This window comes from Schistosoma haematobium, chromosome 1 (assembly GCF_000699445.3).
Source record: "Schistosoma haematobium chromosome 1, whole genome shotgun sequence".
Lineage (NCBI taxonomy): Eukaryota > Metazoa > Platyhelminthes > Trematoda > Strigeidida > Schistosomatidae > Schistosoma > Schistosoma haematobium.
Genome location: NC_067196.1, coordinates 86,215,894 through 86,242,941, shown reverse-complemented (window position 1 = coordinate 86,242,941; position 27,048 = coordinate 86,215,894). Strand labels below are relative to the sequence as shown.

The 27,048-nt window shown below is 33.1% G+C and overlaps 1 protein-coding gene across 2 annotated transcripts in view; it reads right to left on the bottom strand.

Annotated features, from left to right (window-relative positions):
• Positions 1–1,752: 1,752 nt before the first annotated feature.
• Positions 1,753–27,048, bottom strand: part of FZD5_1 (Frizzled-5) — a gene marked incomplete at its 5' end in the record, with an annotated part of 38,338 nt that continues 13,042 nt past the window's right edge. Inside the window, 5 exons of one of the 2 annotated variants that reach the window (XM_051209908.1) lie at positions 1,753–2,257; positions 11,584–13,325; positions 15,732–15,828; positions 15,875–16,352; positions 23,243–23,857. In XM_051209908.1, the coding sequence (XP_051075392.1) occupies positions 2,236–2,257; positions 11,584–13,325; positions 15,732–15,827 (1,860 nt within the window). In that variant the 3' untranslated portion in view covers positions 1,753–2,235. Of the gene's footprint in view, positions 2,258–11,583; positions 13,326–15,731; positions 16,353–23,242; positions 23,981–27,048 lie in introns of those variants that run through there. The other variant, XM_051209909.1, reaches the window with a different exon arrangement.

The following is a 27,048-nucleotide window of genomic DNA, read 5'->3' as shown; positions in this document are numbered from 1 at the left end:
AGAAGTATGTTGGGTAGTCGGGAAAACTTGGCGGTTTGGATCATTATAAGATTGGATTTTAATTTATGTCCTAAATATCGTAGTTATAACGTAGTGGATTGTATTTACTTAAACCAACTTATTTAAGAGTGTAAGTTTGAGAAATTGCTAACAACTCAAATCTTTAACTCAGTTATAGTTTAGTATGGCAGTTTAACATCTCGAAAATTGGCTCTTACACTTGTTTCTTGGTATTCACAATGGTCTTTTCTTTGTTCCTATTCAAAATAATGAAACATTCCCTGAAATTTTACTAGTCTTATATACATCTTATCTGTTGACTCAACTATAACCTCTAATTATATGAGTTTTATCAATTATATAACTTATTTCACAAATTTCGATCTGTTTTGTTTTTGCAACTTTATTTCACATAAATGATAAATTTATGGATTACACCTACAGGATGACTTTTGGTAAATATTATACTATACCTTACTTCATTTGAATACCATTTCATCTCATGCTAGATTTACATTTATTTTCGTATTTCAAGATTAACATGAAGGTTGTGCATTGTTTACCAAATTTAGTTTATTACTATTATACTACTTGTTATTTATCAGTAGTCTGTTGCTTATACAGACAATATTATAGTAGGTTTATTCGTTTCATTATGATAACATGTCATTGGTTCTTTTATTATATTCTCTCATTTCACTACGTGTTTCGGTATCCGATTATATTCATATTTCTCTATTCGTCCCTTTTTTAGTTCTCTTCATATGAACTACTCTTCAATAACTTCATCAGTTTAAAATGATTCATGGGCGTTTCTGAAAGGTAACACCCAGAACACATTCTAGTTCATTGTTGTTATTCATTGTATAAAGTAGGCGTGATGTGTTAATAAATTATAAACCAGATTATTCTTCAGTTACTTCTACTCAATTATGTACCGTCTATTCAATTCTCTGCCTCTTGTTTCACGATCAATTTTAAAGTATGATTCCTCATCTAGGTTACGTTACAGTTTGATAATTAGCTCATGTATGGCACAGTATTTTTTCATTTAAATTAATTTAAGCGTGTAATATTTCTTGATTATTAATGGTATTCAGAGCACTGGTAACTATATGGTGACACACTAGCAATTTGGATCCATTAACAAAGGATTTTAGTTACAGATGGCTCAGTTCAGGCAGCGACATCTGAATCAAATGTCCCTAGTGGCACAGTTAGGTAGTGGGTGTAACCTGACCAGCATACTTGGGCGATCAGTGGATTGCTCAAAGTTCACTCTTTGAGACTTTGAAATCGTGACGGGCTGCCCAATGTGCATTTCTATGTATATAAAATACGTGACTCTTAGCTTGTGTAGTTGTGTATGTAGATATATCTAAAGGGTACGTGTAGGGTTGATGTTTGTCATTGGATGCTATCTCAATGGTCTACAGGTTAAGCGTTCGCGAGCGAGAACTAAAGTCCTGGGTTTGAGCCCCACGTGCGGGATCGTGGACGAGCACTGTTGAAAAGTCCTACACTAGGGCAAAACGGGCGTCAAGTGCTTCCACATTTTCACTGGAGGTCTAAGCTTGATCGGTTTATGATCCCAGTAAAATCTTCAGTACTCGACTTCAAGTTTAATTTTGTCTAACATTTTATCTACTGAAAAACATATTAGTAGTATAAAAATAATCACTAAACATCCAACTATGATCTGGGATATTCATGAACATAGAAGTTATTTATATGAAATAGTGCAACTTTAAAAAAAAAACAAAGTATATTTACAAATAAAAAACCCGTGTTAGATTGTCATATACATTAAATATTGAATACGTGAATTGATTGTTATGTAAAGTATGAATACTACTATTAGATGTGAACAAATTATTATCATTGTTTAGTAGTTTACAAATTACATTTATGAAAATTATTAAACTGAAAGAAATTATATGAATATAGGCTTATATATATGAAGAAGTATGAAGGATACATATTCAAGGCACATTTATGGCCTCCATTTATTGTACAATTTCAATAATATAGGCATTCAGTCAAGCATATTATCTTTGGTATGTAAATTTATATGACATGTAACATGTAACTGCATACTATTAAATAAACGTTATTCAAAGCCAATTCGATTAATTGATAGATGATGATGTTATCTAATGATTGGATAAATTCTTTTTCCGATTTCAGTGCGAATTCGAACGAAGATATTGTACATCAAGTTCAATATCCATTAGTTTATTGTACCAATGATAAGTTGCTAAAAACATTTTTTGTTTTTGGAAAAAGAAGAAACATAGAATAATATATGTCTATGTAATATAAATCAAATACAATCACAGGTGACTAAAACAGAAGTTTTAAAAAGGATTTTTTAAAAAAGAATATGGAATAATGAGATGGTGGAGAAGATTTGTAGCTCAGGTGGACGGTTTTGTTAGAGTTTTATTCTCTGAGCTGGATGGTTTGATCGTGGAGCTTTCATCGTTCTTCTAAACGACATCTTCAGCGCAAACTTTCATGACCAAACCATCCAGCTTAAAGAACTAAACTTCATCAAAACATGGAATAATGATTGTTATCTAATAGTCAGTTTTTAAAAGGTATATAAATTACCTAATGATCATATTAACTAGAAATAATATTCGTTCAGTTGGGTCTGTATTAGCATCATTTCTTTGACTGTAGTGGTATAACATATTAGTTAGTTTCTTACAGTTTCAACACTGCAAAGTAAAAAAAATTCACGTTTATAGTTTTAAAAATCTGATATATATATATTGTAGTGTCGGTTGCTATGTTAAGCACACATAGGTTACCCTGGCTCCCGGACAAACCAATTCACCCATTCTAGTTGAGTCACATTTTGACCTTGTCAACTATTCGTTTATTAACCTTGACTGTTGTTATATGAGCGTGTTTGTGTACACTTTTTGTCCTATTCATCACATGTCTGTAACTTATTCCTATCCGACTATAAATATCTATTAACCCTTGCTCAAGTCGAGTTGACTTACATGCCTTCTCCACTGTGTGTCGTTTCACATCTCTCCTCCGCTCATTTGTCTGGATCAACGATTGTATAAAATATAAGTATTCGAAATTCATTCTCGTATATGACTTATTTAATTTCTTTATTCACTAACGCGAATTAAGTCGATAATAATCTAGGAGGATAGCAGACATGAATATTTCAATAACAATCATATACACAATCAACTAGGAGTCAGATTAAAGGCTACTAAAATATAACCATTTAGTAGTGTTTTAGTATTCGTCTGGTTTCAGTATGACCGGGTTCAGTAATACAAAAACTTATTGAATTATAACATAATCTAGATTTTTTCAAATCATGTTACAAATACAGAGAGTAAGTAGACACATGCATAGAAAATACGTGATTAATTGGCAATCACGTAGGTGTATGCACTTTATGGCTTCCCTTAAACTATGAGATTAAAATCGCTTCATATCCTTCTTTCCACGAACTAATTCTTTCTTCCTTTACTATATCCTTATATGTAATATTTCTTTTATATATTACCACCATTGAATTAACTACTCCTATGAATTCGGTGTTCATCTTGTTGTGCTAATGAGCTGCGGCAACTTGGATCGATGCACATATGTGCCTGATCCTACGTTGTAGCTGACTGACTGAACGTTAGAAGAACTGAAAAGATTTGAATAATTTATTTGTTCCAAATTTTGAATAGATCATGTAGGCAATAGAATGGAATAGTTGCTATAGTGTCAACCTAAAATAATCTTTCATAAATTTGATCTACATAACAGTCTTTTCTTTCAGTATTGAAAACTTATGTATAGATGATTTAACAATTTCTGAGGCTTCATAAACTCAATTAGATTAATTAGGACAGAATTTAACAGCAGTTCATTGAAGCATATTAAAACTTATGTCTTCAGTAATACATTTCAAAGAATATACAGAAGATTAAATTAAAGTTTAAAAGAAAAGTATTTTTATGATCACAGAGGGGTTTTGTGAAGATTGTAGTAATTTAATAATTAAATTCATGAGTCAATTAAAGCTAGACCACAATGAAAAACCTGGAAGCACTGGACTTCCGTTTCATCCTAGTATAGGACTCCTCAGTAGTGTGCACCCACAACCTTGCACACGAGACTCGGACCTTCAGACTTACATGCAAACACTTATTCTCTAGACCACTGAGTCAGCATCCAATGGTGTGAATGTCTAACTTCAATCAATCCATGATTTCGCACAACCCTTTATCCATTGCCTGAGGTGGATAACTGTCTCTACCTAATACAGATTGGGCTCTACTGGTCAAACCTTCTTGCTAGAATTTCAGGAGTTCCATGTTGAAGCAAGTCACTAGTAAGCACATGATCATTATCAGTATTGGGATTTGTGGAGATAGTAATATTTTTAATAGTTGAATTTACGAGTCAATCTAAGATTGATCACCATTGAAAGGGGATTAGTTAAACGGTACAATGATTCAAAAGATTAATGTAAGGTGGTGCTAAGCGATAGTAAACGAGAAACCCTGGATCAAGATTTCGGGCTGTCCAAAAGTTAGCGACAATGTGTATTTGTAATGTGGAACGAACTAATGCTCCATGGCGGATTCGGTTCCCTATCAGTCAAACATATTTAGGCTACATCTGACCACATGTAGGACTGAGATTTCTTTAAAATTGACTGGTCACTGAGTAGTGACCAATGTGCATCATATGCACATCGTATTGCTCTATAAATATTTATCAAGAGTTCCTATTCATAATTCTTGGTGGGATATAACATTTTCATCAGCTTTTTAATTATTGAAACTACATGATTGTCGTCATGAAATTTATTCAGTTAATTTTTGAATAGATTTTTCCATTTACGCTTTTATTTTACAAAAAAATGAATAAACTGCAATGCAATTGCAGCGTAGAAAAATAAAGAAGTGTATCTATCTCTCTCATTGACTACGAAAAAGCATTTGACAGCATGGTCAGAACAACACTATGTAAGCTTCTTCGATACTACGGCGTACCTCAGAAGATAGTCAATATCATACAGAGTTCATATGATGGGTTAAACTGCAAAATCGTGCATGGAGGACAATTGACAGACTCGTTCGAATTAAAGACCAGTGTCAGGCAAAGTTGTTTACTCTCATCCTTCCTCTTTCTCCTGGTGATCGACTGGATCATGAAGACGTCAACATCTGAAGGGAAGCACGGGATACAGTGGACATCTAGGATGCAGCTAGACGATCTAGACTTCGCAGATGATCTGGCCCTTCTATCGTAATCGCAACAACAAATGCAGGAGAAGACGATCAGTGTGGCAGCAGCCTCAGCAGCAGTAGGTCTCAATATACACAAAGGGAAAAGCAAGATTCTCCGATACAACACAGCGTGCGCCAATCCAGTCACAATTGACGGAGAAGATTTGGAAGATTTAAAAACCGTTACATATTTGGGCAGCATCATTGATGAAGATGGTGGATCTGATGCAGATGTGATGGCGCGGATCGGTAAAACAAGAGCAGCATATTTACAACTGAGAATCATCTGGAACTCAAAACAACTCTCAACCAACACCGAAGTCAGGATTTTTAATACAAATGTCAAGACAGTTCTAATGTATGGGGTAGAATCCTGGAGAACTACGAAAGCTATCATACAGAAGATACAGGTGTTTATTAACAATTGTCTGCGCAAAATACTTCGGATCCGTTGGCCGGACACTATTAGCAACAACCTACTGTGGGAAAGAACAAACCAGATTCCAGCGGAGGAAGAAATCAGGAAGAATTGCTGGAAGTGGATAGGACACACATTGAGGAAAGCACCGAACTGTGTCACAGGACAAGCCCTCACATGGAATCCTCAAGGCCAAAGGAGGAGGAGGAGGATGAGGAGAGGAAGACCAAAGAACACATTACGTCGAGAAATGTAGACAGACATGAGAAAAATGAACAAGAATTGGATGGAACTAGAAAAGAAGGCTCAGGACAGAGTGGGTTGGAGAATGCTGGTCGGCTGCCTATACTCCATTAGGAGTAACAGGCGTAAGTAAGTAAGTATCTATCTCTCAAAAGAACGGCTATCTAATCAAATTTATCAAAAAGATATCAACTCAACTCATCGTCAGAAACAAAATCAAGTACGGAGACCAATAGACAGATCATCTTACCATATGTAAAGGACATATCAGAACTTACAACGAAATTATTGAAACTAATTGGAATAGATGTAGCACACAAACCAACAAAATCATTTCAATCAATCCAATGCAAATCAAAGGACAAAATGACAAAAGAAGAAAAATTGAACATCATCTACAAAATTAATTGTTCCAATTGTTAAAACCAATACATCAGACAAAGTGGACGTCTTCGATTGCAGGAACATCAATTAGCGGGCAAACGCCATGACATATCCTCACTTATATCAATAGATGTGGACAACTAAGAACATACATTCGATTGGAAAAATATTGAGATTTTAAATAGAGGGAATCATAAAAGCATTAAGGAATTTTTAGAAGCAATCAACAAACATCAAAATCAGTCCAATCTATCAACCAAACAGAAAAATCATTGACAAATATAGGATTAATAATTAAATTAATGGGAGATACAATCAAAATAAATAAGTAAACAATGAAAGGTTAAAAGTCAATAATATTCAATCTAGATTAAGATCGACAGAACAATCTGTGAGTCATATGTGGAGAAATTCGAACACTTCACTTCTACCTGAAATATGTGCTGATGTTGTTGATGTTATTCAAAGGAACAATGAAACATTCACGATTAAACTATCCACTTTAGAGAACAAAAACCCACTTAAAAATGACACTCAAAAATACTACTGCTATCAACTATTCAGTAGTAGTATTTACTGTTCATTTTTCAGAAAGGGTCAGATAGTATATATATATATATATATATATATATATATATATATATATACGTATGAAAAAGTTGCACACGTACAAACTAGTCGTCTAGATGTCTAGAAAATAAATTCCCATTTCCTTTACTTGTGTTTAATATTAGTAGTATAGTATTACTATTAACATAATTCTTTTGCATTCTCTATCAATCAATTCAAATTAATAAGTAAATAATCTAGTGAAGTGATCATTTCACTTTTAATTCATTATAAAAAAGAGAACTCGTTTCATTAATTAAAGGATTACAATGTTACCTTCTGAACACTTTTTCCCGTTCAATATTCACAGACAAACGCCCACCTACTCACACACACACACACACACTAAGTATCTGGGTTTTGTTCCTTTCACCTGTAGAGTAATTTTTTTCTAATTTTCTACTTCTTCTAATTGTCAATCTTAGAGAAAGTGGTAATGAATTCTAAATTATAATAGGAACAGTTACTTCTCATTGTTAAGACAAGTCAATCGATGAAAATTTCCGGTTGTTTTTATTTTGTTGATTTATTTTGCTCTTTACTACTTATAAATTGTTAGTACTATTATAATTATTTAGAAAAATTAGAAACTTAAGTTTTGAAAATAAATACATTTTTAGAAATTTTATGGTTAGATTATATTAGATTAAATTATAATTACGTACTAACAGCCCTCATCATCCATAACGAATATTAAAATGATTAAAAAACATGAAGCTCAGCGAAAGGATCTCTTTTCAAGCTGTACAATCGTATGTAAGCGTTCGCGTGCGAGATCGATAGATCCTGGGTCCGAATCTCATGGGTGGAATCGTGAATGCGCACTACTGAGGAGTTTCACAGTAGGGCGAAACGGCCGTCCAGTGCTCTCAGGTTTCCCATGGTGGTATAGATTAGAATGAATCATGAATTCAACTATTAAATTACTATAATGTTCACAAAACCCCTCTCTGAATATAATTTTTGGTTAAAGTACTAGTTCCGTGAGGAAATGTGAACAAGGAATAACCAAGGTGGTGTCATAGAAAGACTATAATACTAGAGTGTGTAATATGAATAATAACAATAGACTTAATAAGTTTGTAATGCATTATAACGTGAATGTAGTAAAGTGATTAAAATGTTTTTGTTGTAATAATTGTATGTAATTAAGGGTAACAGAGGCGCAAAATAAATGACTTGATATCATGAGCAGTTATGAATAAAGTAATGGGAATATGAAACATAAGTAAAGGGATAAATGCAGTAGTAATAATGATAATAATAATAGAATAAGGCCAGGGTAGCGATAACTACAGGACGTACTTCTTTTGTACGCACCGTTCTGGTTTGAGCTCATGGATGGTAAGAGCTTCGGGTATTTTTAGGAGTTAGATACGAAGAAATCTAGATGGATTTGAACGAATCGCATATACAACCTTAAAATTCAACTGTGGATCTGCAGAGTGATTACAGTCGATTGGATGTTCAAGTATAGAACTCCTAACTGCTTTCCTCTCAACCTAGTAGAACCAAACTAGGACATGTTCCAGTATTCGATTTGAAGGCGAGCGCAGGCTTCGGCCAATATACCTTACTTCACAAGAGCAGGTGAACTGGTAGATGCATATGGAGGCGACCAGACAGGGAAACTTATCTTTTATGGACACAGAAAACAAGTTCTTACTAGTGAACGTTGTTCGCAGTTTTGCCGCATTAAATGTTTTTTTATCGCTGTCGTTAAACAATTTCTGATTACAACAGATGTTCGATCACCTTTAAATTTCGAACCTATATAAAGATTTTTTCTTTGGAACGGAACAACCAGATTCCTTCTCATAGTGGCTCATGATATTACTTCATTTATTTTGCACCTCTATTACCTTTAATTACATACAATTATCACAACAAAAACATTTTAATCATCTTATTACATTCACGTTATAATTCATTACTAACCTACTAAGTCTATTATTATTACTCATATTAAGTAATCTGGTATTGTAATCTTTCTATTACATCATCTTGGTTATTCCTTGTTCACATTTCTTCACGGAACTAGTACTTTAACAAAACGTTTTCATATATATATACGATTGTAGAGCTTGATAATAAATTCGTTGAAAATAGATCCCTTCGCTGAACTTCATGTTTTCATTGTTTAAGTGAGAATTATCTGTCTATTGAATAATTGTTTCGTTTTAGTATGGGACATCTTAGCTGTTTACACCTAGTTATGGGAATATTAGTCTTGAATTTGATCTTCAGCATAGTCGTCTGTACTGTCTGTAATGTAAATTCACTTTATATTTTCATAATTTATAGTATCTTTGCATTTTAATTAAAAATGAACAGATCTTTACTAACAAAATTCTGTTGAGCTTAGCTATGATTATATTCAAGTGAATTATTTTTTTGAAGAGGAAGATAAAATCCTCAACTTATTTTTAGCTACAGGGATTAGTAAAATGTGAAAAAAAGCGGCTAATTAGTAGTTATTGTAACTATTAAGTCCTAGAGTCGAATCCCAATCTTTCTATCATGGTTTGAGCAATCGAATGGTAGTATCATTAGTCCTTACACTCGAATTGTGGCTTATATCCAAGTACCTAGTGAATAAATTAATTTGAAGTTAAGCATTAACACTGTTGAATGCCGGCTCAGTAGTCTAGAGGTTAAGTGTTCGCATATGAGATTTACAGGTTTTGGGTTCGAATCTCGCGGGGCCGGATCGTGTGTGCACTGCTGAGGAGTCCCATACTAGGACGAGACGGTCGTTCAGTGCTTCCAGGTTTTTGATGGTGGTCTAGCTTCAAATGACTTATGAATTCAACTATAAAATTACCAAAATCTCCACAAAACCCCCTTCTGATAAATTAATTTAATTTGGTATTTTTTTAAACATTAATCCTTCATGATTACTGTACACTGAAAAAAGAAATGCTAATAGAGTGATCTTTTTCCACAATTTGTACTCATATATCTAACATTGTTAAAATGTAGTCAGTGATAGTTGATTAAGAAAGTTAAATTCTATTGTTATTCATAACTGCTGAGCATATTGGTGACTTTTGTGGACTCAGTAGATAAGTCAATAAGAAAAATCGAGCTCCATGAATTTTTAATGTCATCTAGATACTAAATATACATAGAATTGATAACTATTACGAATTATTAGTATAGGGGTTGTGGAGATCACCAAGTTTTCGATTGAGATCACGAACAGATTGATGTTAGACTACCGTTGGAAACCTGGGAGCACTGGATGGCCGTTTCGTTCTATTGTGGGACTACTCAACAGTGCGCATCCACGACCCCGCTCGCGGGACTCGAACCCAGGGCCTTCGGTCTCGCGCGTGAACGCCTATCCTACTGAACCACTGAGCTAGCATCCAATTGTGTTAATGTCTAACATCGACCAATCCACGAAGCGTAAGTTAATTATTTGTGCTCACTAGTGACTAGCTTCGTGAGGGAATTCTTGGAGTTCTAGTGAGAAGCCGTGACCAGTGGAGCTAATCCATGTCAGGTAGAAACAGGTATCTACCTCAGTACAATGAAAGATGGTCGCGCAATTTAGTGGATTTGTTGATGTTAGACACTAGCACTATTACGAATTAATAACAAGTTGCTATCGTTATTGATATTAAACTCTATTTACGAATGGTTCATTAGAAAATTAGTTTGGTTCAAGTTTATAGAACTGCATACAATCCATACTTAAAATCTTACATATTAATAAAATCATATCCTACAAGTAACATGTATGTGGGAAGAAAAAAAATGTAATTTGTTCGCACTTCATATTAACTGCAGACCTGAAATTATACAACTCTAAAGTTGTTTTATCCTTGTATAATAACACTGATAATGTAAGTGGTTTGTAGCGAGTAGTAAGCTTTAGAGTTCAGATCACCAACTGATATTAGTTAGTGAAAGCCAGTAAGCCTTGGTATGGTTATTTTGCCCTAGTATGTATCCATTACTTCACTAAGGATCAAATTCATAATGTTTAGATTTCCTGACGAGTATTTAACATTTAAACTATTGATTCAATATTCAATGGTCTACATTCATAACGACAATCAGTTTACACCAGTTGAGCAATCAGCTTTCAATATTTTTTCCCCAGTAATTGCCTCATAACCAACATGATTGAATTTTATTAGTTAAAGCTTCTCGATAAAATATCGGAATTCATTCGATAAAATTAGTTACTAATAGGCATATAGTTAATAAATGATTATCATAATTATCAGAATGGGTTTTGTGAAGATTTTTAGAAATTTCACTGGTTGAGATCATGAGTTAATTGAAGCTAGATCACTATGGAAAACCTCGAAGTACTGGACGGCCGTTCCGTCCTAGTATGGGCGCAACTTCGTGGATTGGTTGAAGTTAGACATTAACATTGTTGGATGCCAGCTCAGTGGTCTAGTTCGTTAAGTGCCTGGCGGAATCGTGGATGCGCACTGATGAGGAGTCCCATACTAGGAGGAAACGGCCGTTCAGTGCTTCCAGGTCTTCCATGGTGGTCTAGCTTCAATTGACCCATGATCTCAACCAGTGAGATTATCATAATAACTAACCAGTTTCATTCGATAATAATAAACTTTATATAAAATTTTGTATTTATTGAATTGGACTACTAAAAACAACCATAGAATAAACTTAACATTAGCTTACTTCTTATGATTTTCATTCATCATATTCGATACAAATTGATTATTAACAAAAACAGAATGATTATTTCGTCTTAAATTATTCTCATCCATATTACGATCATACTTGATCATTGAGAGTACAGTTGTAGCAGTAGTAGTTGTTGTTGTTGTCGTTATTGTTGCAGTTGTTGTTGTTGTTGTTAATTGTGATCCAATCAATTCACGATTTCTTTGTTCACCATTAAAATAATAATCAATAAATTTAGGTGATATCGATTTAGAATTTAATTCAGATCCAATAAGTATTGATGCAGTTCTTGTTAAACCATCATTTATATGTGAACTACTAATTCCACTACTTGAAATTCCCGTACTCATGGAATTATTATTATTACCATGATTTAAATTATTATTATTATTATTTAAATGAGATACTGAAGATTTGTGTGGACTATTCAAACTACTACTTAATGTAGAAAAACTAGGATTCATTGAATAACCAGATAATTGTGTTACATAACTTTTTGTATTCGTTATCATACATTTATTGTCAATATTACTATTATTATTACTATTATTACTATTACTATTACTAAAACTATTATTAGTATGATAAGAATTTACATCACCATATTGTTGTGATATTGTACTACCATCTATAGAATAATATGCATTCAATGATGATTTATAATTTATATCATGATGATTCGGTATATCATATGGATGTGTAGAAAATGGTGTAGATGGTGTACTTAATGTAACTAATGAATTTATATTTGATAATATTCCATTATTCATTAAATCATAAGATGTAATATTATGTTGCCTCAATGTATTAGTAGTAGTAGTAGTAGTAGTAGTAGTAGTAGCAGTAGTATTCGTAGTAGTAATAGTAATACTACTATTAGTAGTCATTACAATTGTATTACAATGTTCATTATTATCAATAAATATAGGATATTGATTTATTGATTGATGTATTGATTTATTATGTGTCATCGATTGTATTGATTTAATTGATGGAATATATATTGATTGTTTTATATATTTTTTATGTAATCTATCATAATCTATATGATGATGAATTGGATTAATTAATAAACCATTACTATTACTTTTATATTTATTCAATTGAAATAAACATAATTTATGTAAACAAAATTGTTTCCATGATTGAATTGTTTTATTAGACCATATCCAAAATCCGGATATGATACCAATCATTAAATTCATAAAATGTTTTAACATAATTATAATATATTCTGGTTTTGGTGAATTCCATACTGGTAATGCTATTGGTAAAATTGGTTCTAATTCTTTTTCTCCTTCTTGATTATTATTAATTTGATAATATTGACCAATATCATAATGACAATGACATGCAATACCTAATTGCCATAAATAGGTATGACGTAATTCATAACCAATAGAGAATAAAATAATTAAATTTGGTATAGTATATAACATACCAAATATACCAATACGAAGAATTAATTTATCTAATTTTTGTGTTTCTATGAGACGGGGTCTTTGTAATTTAATCGTACCACGTATATGAAATAATGCAATAAATCCAATTATCATTAATATAATACCAATAATTAAATAAATTAATAATGGTGCAAATATAAATAATATATAAGTGATTGATTTATTTGATTGTATTGTACATAAACCACTAATTGGATCACCTTCTACAATAGATAATAATAATGCTAATGCTGTTTGACTTGCTGGTAATGACCATGCAATAAAATGAAAAACCTAAATTTAAAAAAAGAACCAAAAAAAAAGGAGAAATAGTATTTGGTAATTTTGTAAGATTTCTTGATGAGATTATAAATTTATGGACGAAATCTAAGTGATATTAGAATGACTTTCAGAGTATCCATCTAATAACTACGACCGAATAAGGATTATAAACTAGTGTTATGGATTAGAATTATGATTTATAATTGATGATTAAGGTAAGGAATTAGATTTAAGGTTATTATCATGAATTTCGCTCTAAAATCCGAGACTTGCTAACTTATATCTGATTAGTTTGTTCATAAATTATAGTCTTACCGATTTTTACTAAGATATAGAGGAAATATTATTAAATAGCATAATCAATGTGAAAATCCTACAGTTGATGCTATCAGGAGTTCACTCAATCGGCGAACGAGAAATAAGACTCGGTGGCCAAAGACCAGTAAGTTAGCTATTGATACGTCCCAGCCCCGCTAACGAGAGGTAGAAGTCCAAGCATGGAATGGGAAGTATATTCTACAAACAGATAGAAACGAGCGATAACAGTAAACACAATTCAAAACGTACATATACAGTACAAAACCGTCCTTGGGGAGAGTTACCAAATGGCATACTAAAAGACTTAACGGACCGATAGCATTTCAGATATTTCCCAGTTGGAAATACGACATGAAGGTGACAAGAGCGCCTTTGGTGCGAAAACAAAGAAATTCAAATTTTCTAAATAAAATTACAAAATTAGGACCTTTTTCAAGTGAGTTCTGGGAATCTAACGTCTCCAACAGAAAATAACCATCTTTTTTCTAATATTCAATAAAAATTTTAATGTCTAGCTTGTTTAAACATTTTTTTTCCACTTATTTAGTGGGTTATTAATGGATATATGTAAGAACAGTTTCCATTGAAGATTTCAATATGATCATCTATAGATATTTACATATATCTTTTGTGAATAGGTTACTGTAGCACAGCTCAACTTTACAGATGAAATTTATAGTTTAAAATGTAATCTTCAGTGAAAGTTGTACTCTGACATATAGGTTTTACTCAATAAATGAATGAAAAATGATAATGTGGTGTGTACTACTTATATTGACATAAGTAGTAGATGATGTTAGTCGTGAACAGAAGGTCTGGTAGCAGAGAGACAAGAGAATCGAACAGTAAAGAATGGAAACAAGATGCAATTTGTATGAAAATGCAATAACAATGAAGTCTGAGTCATTTTGAGACAATTTGCGGACATTTTGCAAATTAAGCATTTACTTTATGATTGTTAGATTTTATTAACAAGTCCTGTCATTTTGTGTTAAATACATTCGATTGTCCCCACCCGTGTTCTGTTCACTACAAAAGTAAGCATATTGGACATTGTAAAGCAATTGGACTATATATTCAAGGACATTTATCACATTTCCTGAAATCTTGAATTTGACACTCAGAAAAAAAGTTTCACTAATTAACCTTAATAATCAAAAGGAACATTCCTTTTAGTTGTTATTGTGATACAATGAGTTTAGCTTAAACTTCTTTGCATTTTCCTATATTCTTAAGAAAGACTATTATTATACTCTATAATACTTTGAAAACTCCATAATTTGCTGTCAGATGGTTGGTGGTTGTTCATAATGAAAATACATTCTTAAGAGGAAGAGGGTGAGGAGGAGGAGGAGGAGGAAATAGTCTGCTTGAAATAATCTACTTGAATAGCAATTAAATATATAAACTATATGTGGCATACGACTAACACTGGAGTTCAGGACACGTATTTCGTCTTATTTTGAATTCGTCAGTTAAATGTACCTGGATTTTAATATTGATATTCACACTAAGACTCTAGTAAACTACCCTTCACTCCAACGATTAACGAGTTATCCAGTGACCTACTGAGTTCTCATAGCCATGAACCAATATATATATATATATATATATATATATATATATATATATCGGTATTCATAAGCAAAGTTGTATAATGGCTAGCAGTGAAATCCAGGAATCACGCTTCGTCCTATTTGAGACTCGTCGGCTGGATGTATCTGCATTCCAGAGTCGATGTTCACATTGAAATGATGGCGTTTACAGCGAACGATACTGAGTCCGTGTTCAAGAGTGACCATCAACTCCATGATGCAGATACATCCAGCTGACGAGTCCCAAATAGGACGAAATGCGCGTTAACCTATATTCCACTACTAGCCACTATCCATCTTTACTTATAAAGCTTGTGACTTCAGGAAATATCGGGGCAGTCCGCACAATATGCACATTTACTAACAAGAGACTGATCAATTACAGTCCTAGATTACAATGAGAATTTACAAGTAGACAATACCAAGTGAATATATACCAGTATTTTCTTCATAATTAAACATTATAAAGAATAAAATACACTGTTAAAGTACTGTTTTCTTTTACCTGAGAATATTTTGATATTGCTTCACTGCCCCATTTTAAACCTGCAGCAAGTAACCATGTAAGTGCTAATATAACCCACCAAATTGAAGCTGCCATACTAAAAAAATAAATTAATAAAAATACAACTGCACAACTAACTCTACCAGTTAATGCATATCGTAAAATTTTTGAACGTATTAATTGATTTGTTGTTTTCATTGTTACCGTTGTTAATGTTGCCTTGGTGATTGTTGTTAATGTATTTGGTAAAAGTGTTACATTAGATGGATTGTAATCAAACCAATTATTATTATTATTATTATTACTATTCATAGTAGATTGTATATTTTCATATTCATATGGTAAACTATCACAAGCTATAGCTTGATGTCCCATAAATACACGAATTAAATAACCCATAGATATCATAAAATAACATGCCGATAAATAAATTAATGGTAATTCAGGATATTGAAAACGATATGAATCTGTAATGAATGTGAATATTGTAATCATTGTTGAAATAGCACATAATGTTGACCATATACCAAGCCAAAATGTTGTAAAATTATATGATGAATCAAATGTATAATATGGTGTATAACATGGCATTGAACAATCTTTAATATCAGCTACGGTTATCTAAAAAGATTTATAAAATAAAGAAAACAGAATATTATTATTTTTTTTAAATGAGTTTGGTTTGAATAGAATGAGAAAAGTTTCATATTAAATAAGTGCACGAAACTGAAGGCCTTGGGTTCGAATCCCGTGAGTGATATTGTGGATGCACACTGCTGAAGAGACTCAAAATAGGACGAATCGGCCGTCTAGTGCTTCCACGTTTTTAATAGTGGTTTAAAAATCAATCGGTTCATGATCTCAATCGAAAACTTAATCATCTCCACAAACCTATACTAATGAAAAGTAAGGATTTTTGAATTTCTGATAATTAGCCAAATGGTACCTAATAAAAAATTGTGAAGCTTAAAACATATGGTAATGAAGTATTGGACAATTCATTAATTGAACTCGAAATGATGACGTGTGCCAAATCATGATGAGATCTATTCTAACATTTAAGTATTCTTCACAAATGTCTTAGAAATATTGCTAGCATCTTCTGGGATCATCGGATAAGTAATAGTGAGGTTAGACGCAGGGGTATTAGGGAATAATGGTAAATCAGTTGATGAGGTTGTAAATTTTAATCGACTGAGATGGTTGGTCCACGTATTACGTATGCCTGAACACTGATTACCACGACGCGCGATGCTGACTTGTGTTGGAGACGGTTGGAAGAAAATAAGGGGCAGTCCAACCAAAACATGATATCAGTGCTTGAAGTCACTAACTTCTAGTCTGAATTATGTTGGTAGATACAGACTACTTGGTTGGGGTCCGCATGTCTGTCGTAATCAATGTTTGTGAACTTTGTGTGACGTGGCTCAGAATCGATCAGAATGGTGTAGGTGTATACACTCTTTGTCTGCCCTTAAACCATGAGATTAAAATTGTTTTATTTCTTTCTTTCTACCGACTAATTTTTTTCCCATATTGTATCCTTATACACGATCTTTCTTTTATACATTACTACCATTGAAGTGACTACTTCTATAAATTTGGTGCTCATCATGTTGTGCTAATGAGATATGGCAACTTGAACTCATGCATATATGAGCCTAGTCCTACATTGCGGCTAATTGGCTGACTTATAATTCTAAAGTGTTTTCGTTAGTGTATGAGTAAGTTATTCGCGGAATACATAGATCATTTAAAATAGATGGATAAGGAATAGTTGACATAGTGAAATTTGATAAACGTTATCATCATAATTTAAATCTTTCCCAGTGATAGGATCATTTTTCCCTAAAGTAAGCTCCGATGAGTTTCGTCATAGCAACAATGAGACCTTGGCACTTAAATCAACTTGTTTAATGAATATAACACTATTAAAAGCACCTACTTGACCTAAAAGTTTTTTTAGTTCGAAGTATACTAAAAATATTTCAACTTTACTCAACTCTTTACAATTTCTATGTTTCAGGACTAATCCCTAGTTACGATAATATATACTTAACTTTAGTTCTTCAACGCTATGAGACCATTAGCTAAGTGGATAACGCGATGACGTTTGAAGCGAACGGTACTGAATTCGAGTCCCCGAGTGAACATTAACCCTGATATTCATGTACATTCAGCTGGTGTGTCTCAAATAGGACGAGATGAGCGTGAAACTGGATTCCACTGCTAGCCACTTTCCATCACTGATTATAATGTTTGTGAATTAAGGCAATATCGAGGCAATACGCAAAGTATTCGCATACGGCAATAAGAGACTGATCAATTGTAGTGCTCAACATCAATGAGAAGATTTAAGTAAAACAATATCAAGTGAATTTAAACTCAATTATTTACTTGAAAATAAAGTTAAACCTAACAAGTGTATATTAAATTCGACAAGAAGAACATGTTGGTTGGTTGTTTGTTTTTCTGAGATAAATTCAAAAGAAGTTCTGAACGTTCATTGTAGGTTGCATTCTATTTTTGATTGGTTTTTTTTATTCTTCTAGTCAGTAAATGATTACGATTAGTATCAGTGTTTAGCAAAAAAATTTTGTATTTTCATCGTTGAAACCAAAAGCTGATGTTGACTAACACAATAATGAAAGCGTAAAAGAACTAGACATCTGTTTTATCCTGGGATGGAACTCTTTAGAAGTGCGCATCCACGACCCCGTACGCAGAAATTGGACTCACTTACTTCAATCTCGAGCATGAACTCCTAACCTCCGGGCATTGAAACCATTGGATACCGGTTTAAGGATCTTAAAGTAAGGCGTTCTCACGAGAGACTGTAGGTACTATGTCTGATTCCTCCATGTGGGGTCGTGGGTGCGCACTCCCAAGGAGTTCTGTCTTACGATAAAAACGACTGTCTAACTCATTTACGTTCTCAATGTTGTGCTAGTTTAGATCAGTTCTTGATTTTAATGATAAAAATTGCCATAAGTTTAAAGATGATACTCTTATGAAACATCGTAATTTTACATTACGGAGTAACTAGAGGTAGATAATCAATATATAGCTGTTTGCTTCTAGTTTGACACAAGTCAATAGAATCTATTCATAATTATATTTACAAACAGTTGTATTAGCTCTTCCTAGTTTCCATCGAATATCTAGCTAAGGTCAGTCTTTAGAGTAAAACTATAAAATCCAACAATCTCTCTATACCGATATAGAATAGTTGACATGTTTATTCACAATAAATTCATGACTTTCATGCGTTTCACAATATTAGTAAATATATAAAAGTGAAATTTATAAATACTAAGCGACTATTTGAATCATAATATTACTTAAATCAACAAATTTTATTCATAATTCAAATGGACATTGTTATTCAATTTAACTTTATGTAATATTACACTGAAACAAAGAATTTAAACAAAAACTTACTTACTTACTTACTTACTTACTTACTTACTTACTTACTTACTCACTTACTTACTTACCTACTTACTTACTCACTTACTTACTTACTTACTCGCTTACTTACTTACCTACTTACTTACTCACTTACTTACTTACTTACTTACTTACTTACTTACTTACTTACTTACTTACTTACTTACTTACTTATACTTGTTATTCCAGGCGGAGTTTTAACAAAAATTAGTATGAATGAAATAATCATCATATTAACATAGACAACTTACTAAATGTTCAATGCAACAAATAGTACAATGATTGTTATCAATTAATCAATCAGTTAATCAATCAATCATTAATGTATCTTTGTAATTTTATATTCCAGACACCATTGAACAATGGGTTATTTTTTCTATATTCAACTTCCTTGAACGACAAAACAATCAGTAATTGTATGTTAACAAATAAATTCAGGAACTTATCCATTATTCATATGACCAAACATGTGTACATGTACAAGTAGATGTGGGCCTACACACACACACACAAACACAACCTACACAATATTATGATTAACAATAATTATTCATTCATTTTTCTAGAACTGTTTTAATTTACTGTATTGTTATTCATGTTTTTGAATGGCCACCTATAGTGTTTAATTATCAATGGTATTATGTAATGTTGTTTTGATGTTACATGTTTTTCCAGAAGATGTATTTCATTATGTTAGTTTATTACATAATAATATAAATGGAAAAAGCAAACTTTGTCTAGTTAAATACTCATGTAATTATTGGTTAGTCAGATAAATAAATAAATTCATTTATTTTTATCAGAAGGGGTTTGTGGAGATTTCAATCTGTGAAATTTCTAAAGTCTCCACAAACCCCTTCTGATATTAATTATCTGCTCACAAGTAACTGATTTCAAGAGATACTCCTGGAGTTCTAGTGAGAAGCCGTTACCAATGAAGTTCAACCAGGTCTGTTTTGAGAAATCAGCTCACTGACGACAATGGTATACGGTAGCGCAACTTCGTGGATTGGTTGAAGTTTCAAGGTATTCGAAACTCTTGATAGTCATATAGTTAAATGGTTAAGAGCTAACCATGAAACATATTGTTCCGAATTCTCTCCCTTGCAACTTTGTCAATGTTCAGTATTGAGAAGACCTATACTAGTGTGGAATAACTATCTAGTGCTCCGTGGGTTTTATTGATACTAGGCTAAGTCCAGTGCTTCCAGGTTTTCCATGGTGGTCTAGCTTCAATTGACTCGTGATTTCAATCAGCGAAATTTCTAAACTCTCCACAAAACCCATTCTGATAATAACCACCTACTCACTAGTGACTGACTTCAAGAGATACTCCTGGAGTTCTAGTGAGAAGCCGTTACCAGTGGAGTTCGACCGCATCTGTTGTGAGATAGTAACTCACTGATGACAATGGTGGGTGTGTCGCACAATTTCGTGTATTAGTTTAAGTTAGACATTAACACCGTTAGATGTCGACCGACTCAGTGGTCTAGATGATGAGCACGCGCTCGCGAGACTGATAGGTTCTGGGTTCGAATCTCGCGGGGTGTCGGATCGTGGGTGTGCACTGCTGAGGAGTTCCATGCTAGGACGAAATGGCCGTCCAGTACCCCCAGTTTTCCCATGGTGGTCTAGCTTCATATATTTTTGTCATTTATGTATGTACATGAACAGTGGAATTCAACCTGTGTTGGGTAGAGATTGGTATCTACCTTAGATAATGAATGAATGATTGCGCAGTCATTCATGGATCGATGGAAGTTAGACATTAATACCATCAGATGCAGAGATTAAGTGTTCGTGCGTGAGAACGAATGTTCTAGGCTTGAGTTCCATGTGTGAGATTGTGGATACAAACTTATGAGGAGTCTCATACGAGGACGAAACGTTCGTCTAGTTCTTCCAGGTTTCCAATGGTGGTCTAGCCCACATCAACCCATGAATTCAATTATTAAAATTACCACAATCTCTACAAATCCCAATCTGACCATAATTATTTATTTATCTCTGAATACGGTGATTTCTAAATTACTTGATTTTCCTTAAATTATACAATTACATATGGTTAGTTATGTAATCTAATTTAAGGGAACAAAACTTATAAATTGATAGCCAGTAATGAAGGTATTCAAGAAATGAAATGGAATTATTTGGAAATACTTATTCTTTTTGAATGCATTCATGTTCATCATTATGCTAACTTTTAATCGTTAACTTAATGAAAAGACAGTACAATTCAAAGGTTAATATCAACTGAGGTACCTGATATGGAGAACCAACCATAAGTAGCCCAGTGCGAAGGTCAATCGATGGCGGTCAGAAGTGACCGAAGGGACAAGTGAATTTCATTGGCTAAGAAATAGACCAATTTCCTAAGGATTAGAGTGATGTATATATGAATGAGTATTTGTGCATTTTATTCGGTAGCCTGATACAATTTCCCGCTCACCCTTGTGTTCTCACTTAAGATAGTCAATTTGGAAGGTTAGCGTGTAGCACACCGTGTATCAGTATCAGATTTTGGACACCGCCCGTCACAACAATACTAATGAAAATCAAGGGGCGATGAACAACTGTTTTATATAAGCATATCGTTTTGTGCGTATAATTCTGCTGGGGGTCGGTTAAACAATCCAGAGGCCTCCCGATGATTACGTTACAATTAGATCACTGGGTTTAAACGATCTATGGGGAGAATTACCGTGTTATGGTAAACTTTGAGATCATTTTAAAATGACCCTCTGAGACCTCACAAGATGCGTCATAGAGACATTAGTGATTTGTTACAGTACAGACTTCGACCATATTGGTTAAGAAGTAATTAACCATCATTGATATTCTCTAGTTTATGATGATTATCTAGCTTCAGTCAGTAATATAAGGTGAACTACAAAATTCAACAATGTCCACAAAATTTCTGTACTGACAGTAACTATGTATTAACTGGTGATTAGTTTCAAAACACAATTCTTAAAGTTCTAGTGAAAAACTGTAATCAGTGAATTTTAATCATATCGACAGTGAGATGGTTACTGCTTTATGATTGTGCAATATCCTATGTAAATTAAAGTCCAAAATCACCACTGAATTGCTCAATGATCCTTGATTTGACTAATTTCAACAATTATAACTTTTTATCAGAATTTTTGAAAACTATCTATGTTGACATATATGAATGGTAGGCTTTCTTTAAACTATTGACTTGACCGAAATAAATAATCTTGCACCAGATCAACTAAGATAATTTAAAGCAATTAGTCCCTTAGATAAATTTCGATAGTGTAATAAGAAGACAAAGGTTATCAGAACTATCTCACAATAGACGTGGTCGGACTCCACTGGTTACGGCTTCTCACTAGAACTCCAAGAAATACCTCTTGAAGCCAGTCACTAGTGAGCATATGATGATTATAATCAGAGATGGATTTTGTGGATATTATGGTAGTTTTAATAGTTGGACTCATGAGTCAATTGAATCTAGACCACCATAGAAAACCTGGATGCAATGGACAACCGTTCTGTCCTACTGTGGAACTCTTCAACATTGCGCATCCAATGATTCTTAACAACTATACGATATGTGAACAGATTATTCGAAATGTATTGTGCAACTAAGATGAACTGAAATTCACTTTCCAAACAATCATTTATTTTAAATTGAGATCATGAACAGAATGATTTTAGGCCACCATTGGGAACCTGGAAGCACTGGACGGCTGTTTCGTCCCATTGTGGGACTCCTCAGCATTGCACATCCACAATCCCACTCACGGGATTCGAACCCAGGGCCTTCAGTCTCGCGTGCGAACGCTTAACCTACTGGACTACTAAGCTGGCATTCCATGGTGTTAATATCTAACTTCAACCAACCCATGAAATTGTGCGACCATCTTCCATTGTAACGAAGTAGATACATTTCTCTACCCGACATAGATTAGCTCCACTGGTCAAGACTTCACACTGGAACTCCGAGAATTCCCTCACGAAACTAGTCACTAGTGATATGATTTACTCTCAAAAATGAATAAAAGAACAAAAAATAAAATAAATAAAATTCTTACTTTTGCATTATTATTAATTTCTGAATTTTTAATATTTATTAATGGTGGTCTACAATCACATGTACATTTTAAATGTAAATTAGGGAATGTCATTTTTAATTTATGTATATCATCATTTTGTATTGCTTTTTCAAATAATAAATAACTAGCCTCTTCATTAAATTGATTGTTGAATTCAATCTCTTCTAATGTAATTGGTTTCATTTGATCATTTGTATTTATTATTTGTAATTGTGATGTTATATGTAAATTATTTGATAATTCATTTAATTGATTTATTGATGATTGATTTATTGATTTATATTGTTCATTATTTTTTATATTGATTGATTGAAATTCTAATTGTTCTTCATGTGTTAAATTACGTTCCATACATAATATACCATCAGGATTATTATATTCTGGAAATTGTTCACAATTCATACGTTCTGGCCATGGAAATTCATAATGTTCCATAATTGGTGAACAACCAGCTTTAACACGTTCACATATAGAACGACATGGTGGTAAAAAATGTGGATAACCTTTGATACAAATTGGTGTATAAATAGAACATAATAAAAATCGTAAATCTTTAGAACAATTAATTTGAACTAATGGATAGAATTGATGAGCCTGAAAGAAAGAAACAAACAAACAAACAAATAATAACAATGGGGAGAAATTAGAAATATTAATTCTTTGATAGAAATACGTTCTGAAAGCATAAAAAGAGTCTCTTATGAATAATAAAGGCATCATCATTATCATAGAGAATCACCGAAAATCATAAAATATTTTACAGTTACTTTACAGTCTCACACTTTTTAGTACTGTTATGCTTTGACTATGATGAAAGATTGAACTGGATAAAGTTATTTGAAAACTTGAAACACTCAGAAGTAGATCGACATCACAGTTCGCGTTTACAAAGTTAGCCACACCGACACCACACCTCTTTTTATTGTTTGATCGGACCTGACAATAAATTTTGAAATCATGCGGTGATACACATAAACATTGGTACAAGGGGGCACCAGATATATATGCTCCACACAAAACAGTGAGAATGGGAAGAGAAGAAGAAGGTAAGGTGAGTATAAGAAAATAAAAGAAGAAGAAGAACATTAACGACCACAGATTAGTGTATGTTAGTGTAATAATAATAACGGGGCAAACGGAAAGGTACAACCAGAAATAATCCCTTCATTTAATTAAGTTACAACCACTTTTTATGAGGAAAGTAAAAGAAGGTTACAGCAGGATTGACACTGGATTCTATTCTGAGCCATATCTGATAACGTCTCTAGCCATTGTGTTACACCATCTCTCGGACCCCAGCTAGGAAGTTGAGAAGGACCAATGTAAGCCAGTCCTTTGCAGCTTTCTTTCATACCACGACGCCATGTCATACACTGACCACCTCTCCGCTTTTTCCAACCAGTCCCAGCGTCGGCAAATAATGCACGACGTGGGATTCTCTGGGACGGCGTTCGTAGAACATGTCCAAGCCACCGAAGTCGATGGTTCAAGATGGTGACACCAAATGGATTATCGTCTCTGTGCCCGAACACACGATGCCGAACCTCTGTTCAAAACCCGAGAAAGATCGACTCAGTAACACTGCTTATCTTTTTATACGGAAATAGGTAAAGGGCCGCTCAATTCTACATTAGATTGGTTGAAAGCCAACTAAATCACTAGCTTGAAATTATTTAATAAATAAACACCTAAAACAGGCTTATTTCAAACAAACATAATCACTGCTTACTCAGTATTAAATGCTTAAATATACTAGACGATTCTTAGTGAAAAATATGGAATATTTTGAAAAATTCTTCCTTAAGTGTAAATATAAAGGTTTAAAAATATCATGAAAAATGCTCCTATGATTACAAAGTTTAGAAGTCACTTTGGTTCTTATAACCATTTCGTAGAATGATACTATACACTGTTAGATTTACCGTGAATAGCTTCCTATTTCATCAATCTGAACGCAAGTTATGACGTAGAAGTTCCTGATTTTGTCAGAAAATAGATGAAGATAGAAAAATATCATCTGCCATTCTAGTCTCACATTCAGATTTATCGTATTGAGTTAATATATAGATTAGAAACTTAATAGATTTAACTATTTAGATGAAGCTTATTAAAAGTACCAAATGGTTGGAAGCCAAGGATCTACTTTACATGTTGGGTATCACTATTCAGATTTGTTTGTGATACTAAAGGAATGAACTTGATCTATAGAATTCTGATAGATATGATACTGTTCATTGTTCAGTGACCAATTGCAGTATGAACGACTCACTTTCAGTCCTTGTAAGGCAATAATGATTCGTATGTTAAGCATCAATCTACTAAAAACTTCAGACACATAACGAGCAAAATTGTTCAAAGTCTAGATACTGGGATATTTACTAACCCCATCAAGCATATAACATAAAGACAGTACACATGATCTTGAGTCCCCAATATAAGTAGTTTTTAAACAACTTAATTGACAGAATTTGTTCTGTGGTATGAGTATTAATCAAATATGACAGTATTTACTACTCAGTAGTCAAACAACACAAAAACGGATCATTGGAATATTGAGACGGTTGGGAAAAAAAATACCTCGCTAATTAAAACATATCATTTACTCGGTGTAAAAAGTGGTTAAAAGTTTTAAACTTCAATATTCTAAAGAAGAAAATTATGGTTGTAAAAATCTCGCTATTATCAATCCAATTCGACCTTCTTTAGAAAAACATATCAAAGATCAAAACTGTTACCAATACTTAGTAGGTTTACAACATGACGATGCTTTGGTATTGTTTACTTGAGTCTTATTGATGGTTAGGACTGCCATTGATTAGCCTCTTCTTGACATATGTGCATACTGTGCGAATTACCTTGATATTGTCTTATTTCACAAGCATTATAAGCAAAGATAGATAATGGAATTCAGGACGTAGGAACAGTACTGAGTTACAGTCCCAGAGTGAATAATATCTTTAGGGTGCAGGTACATCCAGCTGACGAATCACAAATAGGACGAAACGCGCATACAACTGGATTCCACTGCTAGCCATTAACCATCTTTGCTTATAATTACAATGCTTTGTTTCTGTTTCATGTGATATCTTGTCTTTTTTTTCTTTGTGGAATCCCAAAATATTTAGATACAGACATAATAATAATACTTTATACTAAAAAGACGCTATAAATAAAACTAGCTATAAAGAATAGGAAAATTGGAAGAAGAATATTGCAGTGAATAAAACTGATAAATGAAACTATATCCTTAAACTTCACCTGGGGCTCTTCTATGGCTACTGCCTGTCCCTAGCCCGAATAAAGGAGGGGGGTTGGGCATAGGGTTAGCTACCCCAATATCGTAGAAAACAAACTCGCTAAAATAAACGCTAACTAGAAGTATATCCTTAAATCAAAATTCTGATGACCAGAAGCAACAAAAATGAATTAACAAGTGGTAAATAGTTGTATTCTTTATCCCTCATTTTAGACATTCATACATTATTATTACTCCCTGGTAATTTTCAATAAATGGATACTTTATCTCCATGGATAGCTTAAGTACATTGATTTGCAATATAAACATAGATAGATGAACATGTGTAAATGTGTGCTTATGCCTAAATCTTGATTACATGTATATAAGTATGTTGTATGTATGTGTATTCCTATTTGTATTGCATAATCATTTAAACTTTTTTTTAAAAAACCTTCTACTTTTTGTCATTACAGTATAAATCACTTTAGGGACAATCACCAGAACTTAGACACACATGCATATATACACATACATACACACACAGATA